The sequence below is a fragment of the Hippopotamus amphibius genome, chromosome 10, assembly GCF_030028045.1.
Source record: "Hippopotamus amphibius kiboko isolate mHipAmp2 chromosome 10, mHipAmp2.hap2, whole genome shotgun sequence".
NCBI lineage: Eukaryota > Metazoa > Chordata > Mammalia > Artiodactyla > Hippopotamidae > Hippopotamus > Hippopotamus amphibius.
Window position 1 is genome coordinate 107,051,079 of NC_080195.1, and position 14,349 is coordinate 107,065,427.

Here is a 14,349-nt window from a genome sequence, read left to right on the forward strand (position 1 = left end):
GGGACAAGGAACACAGGAGGAGGGACAGGCCTAGGGTCCTGTGTGGAAGTTAAGATAAAAAAGAAATTTTGGATTTGGGCACATTTTGTCTAAATGAAAAGCAAAACAAAACATATAAAAAACCAAACACCCCCAGCACAGGATAAAATGAAATTTGCTCAGGAACCTGGCTTCTGAGGTTGGCTGGCTGTTCAGTGGAGGTCAACATGGGTGGCTCTTTCCATGAACACAGGGGGCCTGGGTGTCTCCCCTCCCCTCAGCTCTCTCCTTCTACAGCCCTCCCTTCTGCTTCTCCTAGCCCAAATACAACCTGTCCTGCCCCCTCCCAGCTCTGAGCACAGATTCTTCACTCTGACTCTTTTCTTAGACAATCAATCTGTTTTGAAAAGAAAATTTTAAAAGCAGAGTTTTTTTCCTTTCTCATCTATTGCTTTACTCCAACACAATTATATCTCCTTTTCTTTCTCTTTTATTCTTGTTGCTCTAGCAGCCTGGCAATTTGTTGAATTAAAGCACTGAGCTGATTATTGGCTCTACTAAGGAGAGGGCAACATGCCTTGTTTTTTTCTATTTTTTCTTAGTGACCTCTCACTCCTCATCCTCTGCAGTCTTCATCCATCCATCCATCCCTCCCCCACCCACCCACCTGTCCATCCATCCATCCATCCATCCACCCACCCACCAACCCATCTATCTATCCATCATCCATCCATCCACCCACCCATGCATCCATCCATCCACCCACCCATCCATCCATCCATCCACCAACCCACCTATCTATCCATCCATCCATCCATCCATCCCATTCATCTACCAATTCATCCACGCACCTATCCATCCATCCAACTTTTGTTAGTCTACTATGAGCCAAAGGCCACCAGGAATCCCACCTCCACTTGATGTATGTTCTAACAGGGAAGACAGACAATTTAAAAATTATGCTAAAAAGGCAATACGTATTACAACTTGGAAGTATGGGACACAATGGGTGACAAAGCAGGAGTAGCTGGGAAGGATTCTTAGGGGAAGAGACATTAATTAATAATGATTAATGACAAATATCAATGAGTCAGTTAATTATCTCAGGGATATTTATTGAACACTGCAGGCTGGGCACAGTGGTAGCTGCTAGTGATTCAGACAGAGGTGAGTAGGGCAGACGTGCGACTGTTCTCATGGGATACATGTCATTGTAAAGTTAGCCCAGGTAGGGCTAGGGCAGTGGGTTAATGTTTTAGGGAACATGCTCAGTGGAGCACAGGGAAGAGAGAACAGAGTGAGTTAGAATCACTGCACATTCCACTTGACCAGACTATGAATGTCAGCCAGGAGGGGGGGGTCCTGATGGCCTTGAAAGATAGAACTCTGAGCAGGGGCTACAGCAATTGCTTGGCTCCCAATCGCTGTGTAGAACGGTCATGGGATCCCTAACCAGAATCTTGAGAGAGAAATGGTGAATGTAGTCACCACATCTCAATCACTTGCAAACAATCTTCTCTGTCTTTCATAAACGTAGCCATGATTAAAACGACCTTTCATGAACAGCGGGGAGGGAGTGCTGAAGAAAATGAGGTATGTGAGAATAAAATCCATCTACCTGATTACCATGTAGCTTTTGGTGAGTCAGAGAGTGAGAATTTCAGATGTGAATTAAAGATTGCCAAGAGTGGCGGCATACTTGAAGAAAATTCCCTACGTGTCCTACTTTAGAATCAGAAGACACAAGTATTAGGGAAGAAAAAATGTATTTCTTATTTATATTCTTTCTCAAATAATTTTAAGCTAAATTATTTATGTAGTTTCCTTCTGAACTGTTGACCTTTAGATGAACCTTACCTGACAGGCATGTAATGCAAATATTCCACGGGGTTCTTTAATTGCTGTAAAATATGACATACCCCAGCTGTTGATTCAGTTTTGGTCATAACATGTCCACATAGTGTATTTAATCCTTTGCAATGAATACTTGAGAAAATCTATTTAGTTGGTAGTGAGTTCTGTACAATTTCACCTAAAATTAAAGCTCTCCAAAAACCCAAATCTCCTGTGGGCACTAATTCTCACAACATTCTGGACATGAAAAATCCTAAGTGCTCGCTGACTGCAAGTCAGTGTTTATAGCTGAGTATTAATAACCACATGAAATGTTATACTTCTCTCATCATTTACTACCCTTCACTTGGATTTAGCATACACTTTGAGGGGCTGATTTTCTTTTCTCCGGTGGATGGCTCTAAGCTACTTACCATCAGATGAGAAATAAATTCTATCAAAATCTATTTAAGGAACACACCCAATCAATGGCAAAGGATGCGTTCTGCGTGATTCTGCCTGTTTTGTGTCTGTCATTTTGCTTTTTACTGAGCCCTCTTGCTATTGGAGCTAAAGAGATGCTTGAGTCCTCGGCACCTTCATGATGAGGGGCCCTTCAGAGCCACCTGCCTGGTAACCGGACTGCGAGCACTCCTGGCTTCAGAATTTCAGGTGAGGCTGTACCTGCCACAGAACCATTCATCAGACATTATCCATCAGGAGTGAGGCTGTTTGTTGACTCGCGATTTCTACACGAGGGTCTGACGGCTTCCCAGACAGTGGGACAAGCCACCTGTATTTCCCCAGTTGTGTAAGGGGACCTGTTGGAAATCTGAGTTAACTGACAACACAATTCGACTTTATTCCAGGGTTACTTATGTTTTGTTTTGTTTGGCCGCATCGCATGGCTTGTGGGATCTCAGTTCCCCCACCAGGGACTGAACCCAGGCCCCGGCAGTGAAATCCCAGAATCCTAACCACTAGGCAACCAGGGAACTTCCCTCCAGAGTTATTTATGAAACAGGATCCTGGACCAGCACACTTCTCAATGCAGTTCTGCTCTGAAGGGGCTCCTAGTCATTCAACACAATGACAAATAACAGGCCCCCACCCCCTCCCTGTGGCTAATAGTGAAACTCCTCAACAATCAGATTCAACCAATCTGATGAAAATGTGGATTTTCCAACAAGTTTAAACCTCAAATATATATGACTTTAAAATACGCAAATGCTCTTGCAGAATGACAGAACAAGGCTCCTTGTACAAGGGAAACAGAGGAGCATGTGAATTTTCATGGAAAAATGCCTGATGTTCATCTTGATGAAGATTAATGCCATTAGTTCAAGTTCAGCAAATAAACATGGGGTTATTTAGATCTTTGCCAGCTTGCCAGGAATCTCACCATTTGTGATAAGAGTTCCAGGTGAGATTCAAAAAAGGAGGCTTATATAGACTTTCGGAACATAACTGGCCTTTGTAATTTAGTATCTTCCATGGGCATCTTTTCTAACAGGAAAGAAAACTCTTCAAATTAAGAATCAGAGATGTTGTTAGCGGAGCTGCTGGCAAAAAGAGTTTTCATCAGAGTATCCTCTCCCTGGACAAAGGACATACTCAGCCTTCTGATTTCAATTTTATCCATTTTTCCCTTTCCTAAGGAGATGCACTGTTAGTGTGGTTGACCCTCTGTGAATCACAGTAAGGAACCGGGAGTTTCCAAACTCAAACTGATGAAGGGATGCGTCCTTCTGAGACTGCAGAATTCAAAGGGTTCACAGGTTGACAATTAGAAATAGAATGACAAACAGATAACTTTTTCCGTAAAGAGCATATTGGGTTGATTTATTATAGAATGAAGTTAAAAAAAATATCTTGAGGTTAGCCTCTCCAGTTTAAAAGCGCTTAACTAAGAACACTTGAACAGCTAGGCAATGGTCTCTCCCTCATCTGCCCCCGCGCCCCACCAAGTACTGTAAACAGGGTTTTGAGAACATTCGGTCAATTTCTTGACATGAATAGCCAAACGCCTTTGCTTCTTAAAGAAAACCATCTCCCACATTTCCAAAGCATGCATTGTTACTTGGCATTAGGTATTTCAAGAAGACAAACCTTGTTATGGTATCATAAGGCCAAAACAGAATACCTATTGACCAGACATACACATGACGACTAGAAAAAAATTACAAACATTTAACCTAGTGTGACAATTCCATCAGGAATTAATGGGGAAAGGCACTGCATCCTTCTTATACCACCACACATCTACTGTCCACTTCACATGCTTTGAATTCAGGTCCTGTCAAACATCTGAAAGGCGTTTTCTACAACATACAGTTCACAGGGAGGTTAATACATCTTACACTAGTCTTCCACGGCCATATTTCTCACCCGAGTGCACAACAGGTATGAATATACGTTATCAGCTTTATTTACAAGTTTATCTTGATGTTTTAGTGGGGTTAAAAAAAAAATCAATGATCTCAACTGATGGTTCCCCCCAAAAGGGTTTTGGCTATGATCCATGTACATAAACCACCATGTAAAAGAAAGAAATGAAACCCATTTATCATCTGACCTAAAACATCTAAACTAAAATTTCTCACCCACTAAAAGTTGGCAGTGAAAATGCTATTCTCTGAATTTTATAAGCAAAACATTATAGGAATTTCAGATTGGCTTCTTTTGCAAAAGCACAAGTTCTAGGTCGCATCAGACAGGATGCTGAGTGGGTGTGTTCCGGGTAGAATCACCCCTGTGGGTGCTGTTGCAAAGACAGTCATGAATCTGGAAAGGTGATAGATTTTGCAAGTGCTTTCCTATCTTCCCAAAAGGTGTAAAACAACAATGGCGTAACTCTATATACGAACAAAGGTTAGTTTTGAAAATCAGTAATATACATGCACAAACATTAGAACATAAAGGGGAAAAATGAAACACTACAATTTCCACATTGCATTGTTGTTTTCACAACCTTTCTGCACCAGACACCATGTGGCTTCACGTGGTGCCTTTTCCTACCAGGAGAGAGAGCCTACCTTAATAGGCTGGTTAGAAACAGAAGGCTCTCCCTGGACCCACTGATCAATCTGCCCCTGGCAAAAACAGAACCTACCAGAAAAGAACAAGTACAAAACACTATCGTTATTGGTTTTCTCGAGACGGTCCCAGATGTCCTTGTGCGATCACCCCAGACTCAGTGATTGGCTCAGGACATTCCCAGGAGCCATGAACATTGACTGATGTGCAGCGTTAGAACCAGAAGACAAAGCCTCGATTCTCTTCTGAGCAACATGAACTGGAATTTCTGCCACAGCGATCACGGCTGCCGCCTCCAAAGTTGTGACCGGCCACTTCCACAGTAAAAGATTCCTTCTCGTGCGTGTGATTGGAACACTGCTTCGTCCGGATGCCAGTTCAGCTTAAGTGGATGGGCGTGTACTCCGGCCTCCTGGTCTGGATAATTTTGGGTTTGGGTCTCTTCATTCTTTCCATCTCGTCTTCTTCCTCGTTCTCCTGATCGCTCTCACACACATGGACCACCACGCTGGGAGTGGTGTCGGTCGCTGCGTGCAATTCATACTTTTCCCCTAAGGAGAGAATATAATTGCAGGGTAACTCGGGCCAGGACCTGAGGGCCAGAGAGAGAGAGCAAATGGATGCGTATGTAGGGGTCAGCGCGGCTGAGCTGCTGTGGGCATCGGTGGGGACTGAGGGACACAGCCAGACGCACCCTGGGCCGTGTTTCTTTGGTGGCTGATTATATATCTCACCATTGCAAATGACCCCGTTTTCAATCCAACACTCTGAGTCCAGGCATATGAAAGGTATGGAAGGAATGTCCACCAGGCCCTCTAAACTACCCAGTGGAGTTCCCTGGTGTTGTGCAAGAGCACCCATTCGGGAAAAGACATTGCATGAATGAAGACGTTAGGAGAGGACCTCTTAAGCCTCCTCCTAGAGGAGCGAGCAGCCCACACTAGGGATAGGAAGCATAGGGAGGGCCTACACAAAGACACAGCTGTGCTGGTTGAACCAGGGGCTCCGAAAACATCTTGGATCACAGCATCCCTCTTCATACAACTATCAACCTCCCTGAACCAAGAGTGTCATGCTGGTCTATGTCAGCCTGAATTTTATCAGGTTCAGTCAAGGCGCTTTTACTCATGAAAAAGGTGTTGCCTCTTCCCTACCCCACACGTGAGATTGGAATGTTATTGTGACTGAGTCTGAAAGGGTGAAAGAGCCTCAGCATTCTCGGGAGAAAAAAATTAAGGCGGAGGGTCAGAGAGATCACTCGAAATGTTGGTCACCATCCCCTTTACACATCCTTATCTACCTGCCAAGGAGCCACAGTCCAGAAAGCACGGGGACAGGATCATATTTGCAAAATCTTTGCAATCTTGCTGGCTGAAAAGCACAGCTGAAGTCTGAAATACTATTCAAGCTCATTGTTAAGTAAGCTAAGGGCAAATTGATCCTCTTATGCCGATTTTCTGAAAGGGCTTCTCAGACGAGCTGTCTGTAAAGAAGGGGTAGGTTCTAGAATGTGAAGAATGTTCACTGGCAGCACTTCCTGCCTCTGGAGCAGTTTGCCACCTTCCCCTGGGTGGACATCCACTTCCTCCCTTCTTTACCATCTCTGCTCCCTCGTGCACCTTGGCCTGGAGCTGCCAGGAGGAGCATCGGCCACTTCCACCTTGACCTTCACGCCACGATGAGCAGTAAGTAATGTGATTCTTGCTTTCTACCACAGAGGGAATTTCCGTTGGAGTGATGTTTACAGAAACGTAATCTTTTTCGCATGAAACTGCTGATGGTCCAAGAAAATAAAACCCTCCACTCAAAGGAACATCAAATTGTTGGTCAAGGAGAAAGCTGATGGCCTCAGCGTTTACTGCATTTGCTCCACGGAGAGGGCAGAAGGGGGGGCTCAAACTTCTTTACTCCAAGACCCCCACTTGCACCTGCTAACTCACCTAAACCCTTTCAGATAGGAGAGGAACCACCAACATTCTATTGCTTCCAGAAAACATGTATGGAGCACTGCAGATGAGCCAGGCACTGTATGAAGTGCTTTTTACACGATGATCTTGTTTACTGCTCTACTGGGTAATATCCACTTTCTGGATGAGAAGCCTGAAGCCAGAGTACCTTTCTTCCTAAACGCTCAGCCCTTTGCCCCTTCAAAGGACCGGAACCTCTTCTTTCCCTGCCAAGCTCAGCAGGGGAGCACCCTTCCCTAAGGGGCTCTGTGACTGGGGCTCTTTCTCCACTACGATCTATGGGCCTCTGTTCCCTCAAACATTCAAAAGGGTGGGGGAGAATCAGATCAAGAGATGACATTACCTTGACTGAAAATGAAATTTCTAAAAGTGGGGAAGGCCTGTTTCCCTTTCCAAAGTCCAATCACTCATCACTTGGAGCAACAGGACGTGAAGCCAGGTTTTGAGTCCCCCACACAGGCTGTGCTCAGTGGGTGAGGCGATGGATTCAGGTGATGTGGCCCAGAGGGGTCACAGTACCTGGTCCCCGGGATCAGCTTGCACACCTTCCTAAGGGATAGGGCCAGAGGCAGGCGTGCATGCACCCCGCCCCACCGCCACATGGGTTACTTTGATTCAGAAGAGAGCAAATGGAGACAATCACAACACACACCAGCACTGATCACGTGAGAGGTGGAAAGAGCAATGGGGATACGGCTGGTCCCACTGCAGGCGAGTCTCTGTGCCGTGGGCACAATCTCTCCAAGTCTCCCTGCCCTCTCCCCAGCTGAGGGCACTGCTTACCTGGCCCCAGCTTGGAGATAGCATATAAAAGGTCATAATTTATGACGGGAGTAGCATCTTCCACTTGTTTCCAACCGACCGGTGGTGAGGCAGGAGGAGAGATGAGAAACTGCTTGTCTGGATTTGGTGGGGCCAGGTGTGAACTTCCTATGTGTAAAGTCTGAGGAGAGAGAGATGCAGGTGGGTGTTTGTTGAGGGAAGAACTGAAGCAATGCAACAGCACTTAAAGGCAGCCTGCAGAACACAGGTATGAAGGACAAATCCACATCCAGACCGCAGAACAGGTGCAGCCCAAGGATGGATTGCAATATGGTTTACGGGGGTGGGGGGAAGGAAGTTGGATTATGGTGCAAACATTATTCACGACTGGACTCACAGGCACCAGGACTGCAAGTAATTATGCTTGACCTAGACGGATAGAAAATATACAGAGATAATTTTTCTATAAATGGAAAAAATAAAGCACTGTCGCTGAGGTCAGAAGGGATCTCAGAATCAGTTGCTTTCAGCTCCTCATATTACAGAGGCATTACATCATATCACAGAAGCTCCAAAGGCTAAGCGACATCTCTAGGATGACATCGTTTTTCGGGGGGCAAAGCAGGGACAGGGACTCAGGACTCCTGCCCACCATGCTCTCAGGGTACCCCCCCAACTCTGAATCAGATGCCAAAAGTGAGGAAGGAAAATATATCCACCTTCAAGGATACATATTTAAAAGAATAGTGATAAGAAACAATAACCAAGATCCTAGTTTGGGCTTAAAAATTATACCAGTGATTCGAGGGCTGTTCAGAGAGATCTTACATCAAAATCTTAACCAGTTTGGATTTCCTTTGTTCTTTAGTATCCCCCGCCCCAAACATTTCACAATGAACATGCATGTACTTCAATAAACCAGAAAAAGTCGTGGAGGTACTCAGTAGATACTTACTTGGAACCGCACCGAAAGCAGAAAGGAATTTGCTGCTAAGAACTCAGGGTTGGAGCCTGCGCCTCGCACTCACCACCAGGGGGCAGGGCATCCCGGCTCTAATATACCCTGGATCGGCCCCCAAGTTCATCTTCCCGCAAGGTCAGGAAGCCCCTCTACAGGGTCGGCTCCCGCGCTGGGTGGGGAACTCAGGGACCCAGTGCGGGTCTCTTTCACCAGGGAGCAGCATCCGAAGAGCCCCTGCCTCACCCCCTGCTAAGCTGTTAGACTCCTGTAACATCGTCGAATGGAACTTTGTGAGCTGCCTAGACGTGGGTGCTCTATCATCAAAGGTGGTGGGAGGGAAGCTGGAAGGGTGGTGCTCAGGAGAAAAAGCAAACCCGCCTCCCCCACCCCCACTGGAATGCCCTGGGGCCGGAACCCCTGCTTACCGGGAGGATGTTTTAGCATTTGCTACCTGACAGGTTAACCCATTTATTTCTTTCCTTTTGGGCCGGGCCTGTTAGTCCGATGCTGACGTGCAGGACCGCCTTGCAATTACCTGCTCTCCAAGAGTGAGCGGGCTGCTGGAGCTCTGCACAGAGCCGGAACTGCTCTGGTCCTGGGTTCAAGTGTAGCCACGCCTACGACCCTGTGGTCCTCCACCTTCCTGAGTCAGGAAAGTGTCTCTTTCTCCCGTCATCACTTAACCCAAGAAGGTCAACTCTGAGGTCACTTTCAAATACACCCCGATGTCTTCTCAAAATAGGTGACACGAAAAATTTCGAGTATGAATTTTGCCCTTTTCAAGACGAGTTCTTGGAGTTTTAAACCTAATGGATGTCTAAGCTACTTTTATGGGTGGGTGGGAGGGAGAAGCGTGCCTATCAATGAACTCGACTCACCTGAGCAAAATATAATTTCATTTCCTTTCCAAGAAATTCAGTCTTATGTAGCTGGAGTCTGGCATCTGCTGCAGATAAGGGGTTGCTGAAGTTTATTCTGACTCGTTTGAAGCTCTTAAAATACTGAAAGGTGATGTCTTTGTCATATGTCCTAAAGAGGGATTCAAATTTGGCCTGAAAAATAAAAATAAAAATAACTGAAATGTACCTGCATATGACCTTTGACTAGATGACTTCATTACATTTCTTATGGAGGAACCAAATTATTTAATCATTTCAAGAACTTCCAAGTTCTTTCTTAGAGAAGACAGAGAACCTGCCTTTCTCCTCTAGGGAGATTCTGCCTTTTGGATTTAATATAGGTGATTTTATAAGAAAGTAAGAATGTATGATTTACTAAATTCATTTGATCAGCTGAACAATCACCAATACTTAAACACTTCTTACAGTCACAGACACATCCTTTTTAAAGCAGAATGAACATTTTCATTTGGTCATTTGTCACCCTTCTGGCCTGCCAGACCATCTTGTCCCATGATCTTCCCTAATCTAGTAAATTCCAGTCCCACCACTCAGCTTAGGACATTGCTCTGTCCATCAGATATTGCTTTAGGGCTTAAAAGCACTGGAGTTAATTTCAAAAAAAAGCCATTATTATTGAACTGGGAAACAACGAAGTTAATAAAAAGCCTTGCAATTCTTAACATAAAGGAAACCGTTTTTTAAAAATTCCCACTATTATTTTCCCATTCAATCTGTTACTTTTTAACTCTCTAAAATAGTACTGGTTTCAAAAATTAACCTTCTGCCAATGAACCCATTTCTGCACGCTGGCTTATTATATGTACAGATCTAGATCTAGTGTTAAAAGAACTAGTGAACATTATGAAACAGATGAGCTCTTAGAATTGTAATGCCCAAGTTCAAGGATTAAAAGCCTAGATTCGGGAGAGCGTTCATCAGCCCTTGGGAAAAGCTCTGGGGAGCACCCCCTGGGCTGGGTCCTGAGGGGGGGTGTCCTTGGAGGGCACTGGGAGGCCACTGCAATCTTTCCAACCAGAGAGGGATTTGTTGGACAGTCTCGAAACTTCCAGGAAGACTGTGCGGGGACGTTTAAGCACCCAGCTTTCTTAAGTTTATTTTTCAGACTAAATTCTGAGGATGATGAGAGGCAAATGGGGGTGGCTGAGAGCTCAAATGGGACTGCATGCCTTCTACCCAGGTGACTGGTGAGAAGAGGGGGCCTTGGAAGCCACAGGTATCCTGGAGACCTATGGAGAGCACAGGGCTTCTGCAAAGGGGAGAGAGGATTACCAACAAGAGGGGAGAACATCTTGGAGAATTTTAAGTGCTCGAAAGTGGCGGAGGGGGTGGGCCTCCCTGTGCTCTGTGCCTGCTTCAAGGGGCAGGGCTGAGGGCAGGTCCTGCATTCCCTTCTGGCTGGTGTGTCCACCAGGCAGGTGGCTCAGCTCAGAAACTTTCTCTCTTCGAATTCTTCGGCTTTTCTTTAGTTGATGGAAGTGTCTGTGACCTTCCCACGAGAAGTGTTGCAGAGGCAAAGAATGAGAAAAAAATGCATAGCAGATGTTTAAGCTGCAATTTCATCTGTCTGCATGTGACGTGTTCTCCACCCCTCCCGAGCACGAGCAAGTTTGGGGCGTAAGGATGTCTGCACAGATTTGGAGTTTCACATGACCTCATCCATAAGCACTGTGACCAACTGTTAAGTTTTAAAGTTATGATTCATAATTTAAGAGAGATGACTTTGATGAATATTTTTAGAATACAAATCAGGGCTTAGGACCAGAACCCAAGAGAACCCACATTATCTTGTTAACTTCATGTTGCTATTATGCTATTATTATTCTTTTATAAAATAACCTTATTTGTTCTAATAACTGATACCTAGTTATTATAGTTGTTGGATGGTATCTCTACTTAAGTAAATCAGTGATTTTACTCATATAAGGCTAATATTAAATACACAGACTTTGTAGTACTTTTACACCTAGATCATGCTCTAATATTTAGTTCAAAAATTACAGTCCTGGCTTGCAAGCATAGTACACAATTATGGAGCTAAGTTTGATTAAAAAAGAAAGAAAGAAAGAGAGAGAGAGAGAGAGAGAGAGAGAGAGAGAGAGAGAGAGAGAGAGAGAGAGAGAAAGAAAGAAAGAAAGAAAGAAAGAAAGAAAGAAAGAAAGAAAGAAACCTTCCCATGTTTCACTATGGCTTTGGGTATAAAGATATAACATGATCACTGCCCCCCAAACAAAACATACAGAAATCATTCATATACAATATTGTCAGAGATCAATTAGATAACTTTGCAGCTACTGATGAAAATCTTACATTTTAATCAAGTGAAGAAAGGCACAGTAATTAAAATGACTAATTATATTAATAACCATCAATGAGAGCTGCTTCCCAGGAGGTATACTTATCCCACACAAGTTATTTATCCAGTTTTATTATTTGCTATGGCTGCATTTTCTCCAGTTAGAGAAATCTAGAAACTTGAAGATAGGCCCTTGTAATTACTGCAAACATTCAAATATCTTTACAACATGGATTTCCTAAGATAAAAATCAAAGTATCCTGAACTCTAGAAGTCAAAGTGAAACATTCTGTTCACTGTCAGAAAAGTCCTCCCTCCAAAAGTTTACTTACAACCTACACAGAATGAAAATAACACCATGCCAAACCCTACCTTACTAACTGGTCAAGACACAGAGGTTTTTAAACATTGAGAGCTTGAAAAATTCCTTCACAGTTAATTCTTCAGGCAACACCTTTCGATTTTTAAGGCTCAAAGCATTCTGGATGTATTTCAAAACCCCCAAATCCACAAGAGAGCCACACACGGCTCTCCAGGTATTTCAGCTAGAAGTCCTAATTAACACAATGCTTTGAAAACTCTCAAAAAAATCACATTATATCAGAAGCCTTACCCTGGTTTCACTTTCGCTGAAGATCTCACTGTTTGCCACACAGGCAATCAGGGAGCTAAAACTGTAGTTAAAGTTTCTAAAGTGCATCTTGCTTTCTTACAGTGAAAGCTACAGCGACTCCCGCGGTCAAGCCCCAAGTGAGGTTCCTTTACCAGAGGCTGTAGGTTCTTTCTTGAGCCAGCGCTTATAAAGCGTCAAGGTCCAGCCCCCCCTGGGAAAAAAAGCACGGCTTCCAGAGCATCCTGTTTGGACACCAAATTCCTGAGTCAAGTCCTGCTTGCTCGCAGGCAGACAGGGACAGAGTGTAAGTTTCTACTGGAAAGAGGTGACGTCAACACCTTAGTCATTTTCCCTATGCTAATTAACTTTGCTTGGGGAGGATGGAAAAAACAGCGGAGGTTTGCTCTGCAGCTGCTTTATCTACCCCTCTTGCAGCATAGTTTCCACTGGTAGTAATTCCATTCAGCCACTCAGTCACCAGGCTGCGCGGCTGAATGGGACGACCCTTCTTAAGATGGAAAATGTTACAGAAGAAAAGGAGGAAGGTCTATAGCAGTAAACAGTAATTAATCTCCAGGGAACTTTCAAGGCTTGGAGAAACCTGGAAACCGAAGTCTTGGCGAGTTGTTTGATCTTTGTAATTTCCTGAACACTTAAATCAAAGTTTCATATACTGGGGTATTAGAGAAAACATTTTGAAATCTGTCTTGGTCAATGAACTCTGTTTTTAAAGAAAAAAGTGGAATTCATTTTGAAATGTAGCCTTTTATTTTTTCTGATTAAACTTTACTGGATGACTGTCCTAATTCCCACTTGTATTTCACAGTGAGAGTGTGGGAAGAGATCCTAGGATTTTCACTGGAAAACTTTATCATTGTAATTTGAGAACTAGGAATACGCGGCACTTCGATCATTTTCTAACAGCCACTGAATCATTTTCTAACAGCCACTGAATTCGGAAAAAGATTTGAAACATTTTAGAGGTTCTAGCCTCTGAAGTTGAGAAAAGAAACATCAAGAGGTTGTCTGCATAGAGACTCATAGACTGAATATTTTTGGGTTTGTTTTAAATAGGAAAGAAGAAATAGAAAGAAGGTACACTACAACTGAAAAGTTAGTTCAGTTGGCCTTTTTTCAGGTGAGGTGTCTGGTCTTGGAGGAGCATACTGGGATGGCAGGATACCAGTTCTCTGAAAGCTGCAACTCTTTTTTTTTTTCCAGCTTTTTATTTTATTATTATTTTTAATTGAAGTATAGTTGATTTACAATGTTGTGTTAGTTTCAGGTGTACGGCAAAGTGATTCAGTGATATATATCTATTCTTTTTCAGATTCTTTTCCCTTACAGGTTATTACAAGATATTGACTATAGTTCCCTGTGCTATATAGTAGGTCCTTGTTGGTTATCTATCTTATATATAGTAGCGTGTATATGTTAATCCCATTAAAAAGCTGCAACTCTTTGAACTTCCAAGTACTGTGCCAGTTTAGGTCTCTATGGTAGTCTGAGTCTTAGGTCCTTCCCACTCTCTCCAATTTCATTATCACCTAAACGCAGTCATGTTATTTATAAAAACATTCTCTAGTCTAGAGGCACACAGGGACGCCTCTTAAGCTTCCAAAAGTTAAGTGGAATCCTGCCATTCACACTTAAAAATTAACTTCAAAGAATCATTAAAGTCAGCCAATAATAAAAAGAATATATGCAACAGGAAAGAACAAACCAGAGCATTTATCCCTCCATAAAAGGAAACACAGAGTCTTCTTGGATGAGTGAGCGTTGCTTAATCTCCAAGCGTGGTGTCCTGCTGCCAGGTGTAGGGTTATGTAAGAGACCAGTTATGGTGTTTGCTTTGCCAAATTACCCATAACTCCCAACCCCAGAGATCTAAGTGCATATGTTCTAGAAAAGCTTCGAATGCTCTGAAATAGTATGGTATGCATCAAACGCCAAGAGGAAATGGTCACATTGGGTGGCGCTTG

The 14,349-nt window shown here is 43.7% G+C and overlaps 1 protein-coding gene across 3 annotated transcripts in view; it reads right to left on the reverse strand.

The window, feature by feature from the left end:
• Nucleotides 1-3,633: 3,633 nt before the first annotated feature.
• RCAN1 (regulator of calcineurin 1) overlaps nucleotides 3,634-14,349 on the reverse strand; it is a 97,282-nt gene continuing 86,566 nt past the window's right edge. Inside the window, exons 1-4 of one of the 3 annotated variants that reach the window (XM_057696881.1) lie at nucleotides 12,520-12,666; nucleotides 9,417-9,590; nucleotides 7,599-7,758; nucleotides 3,634-5,399 (exon numbers count right to left, since the gene is read on the reverse strand). In XM_057696881.1, coding sequence (XP_057552864.1) covers nucleotides 5,227-5,399; nucleotides 7,599-7,758; nucleotides 9,417-9,437 — 354 coding nt within the window. In that variant the 5' untranslated portion in view covers nucleotides 9,438-9,590; nucleotides 12,520-12,666 and the 3' untranslated portion in view covers nucleotides 3,634-5,226. Of the gene's footprint in view, nucleotides 5,400-7,598; nucleotides 7,759-9,416; nucleotides 9,591-12,367; nucleotides 12,667-14,349 lie in introns of those variants that run through there. The other 2 variants (XM_057696880.1, XM_057696879.1) reach the window with 2 other exon arrangements.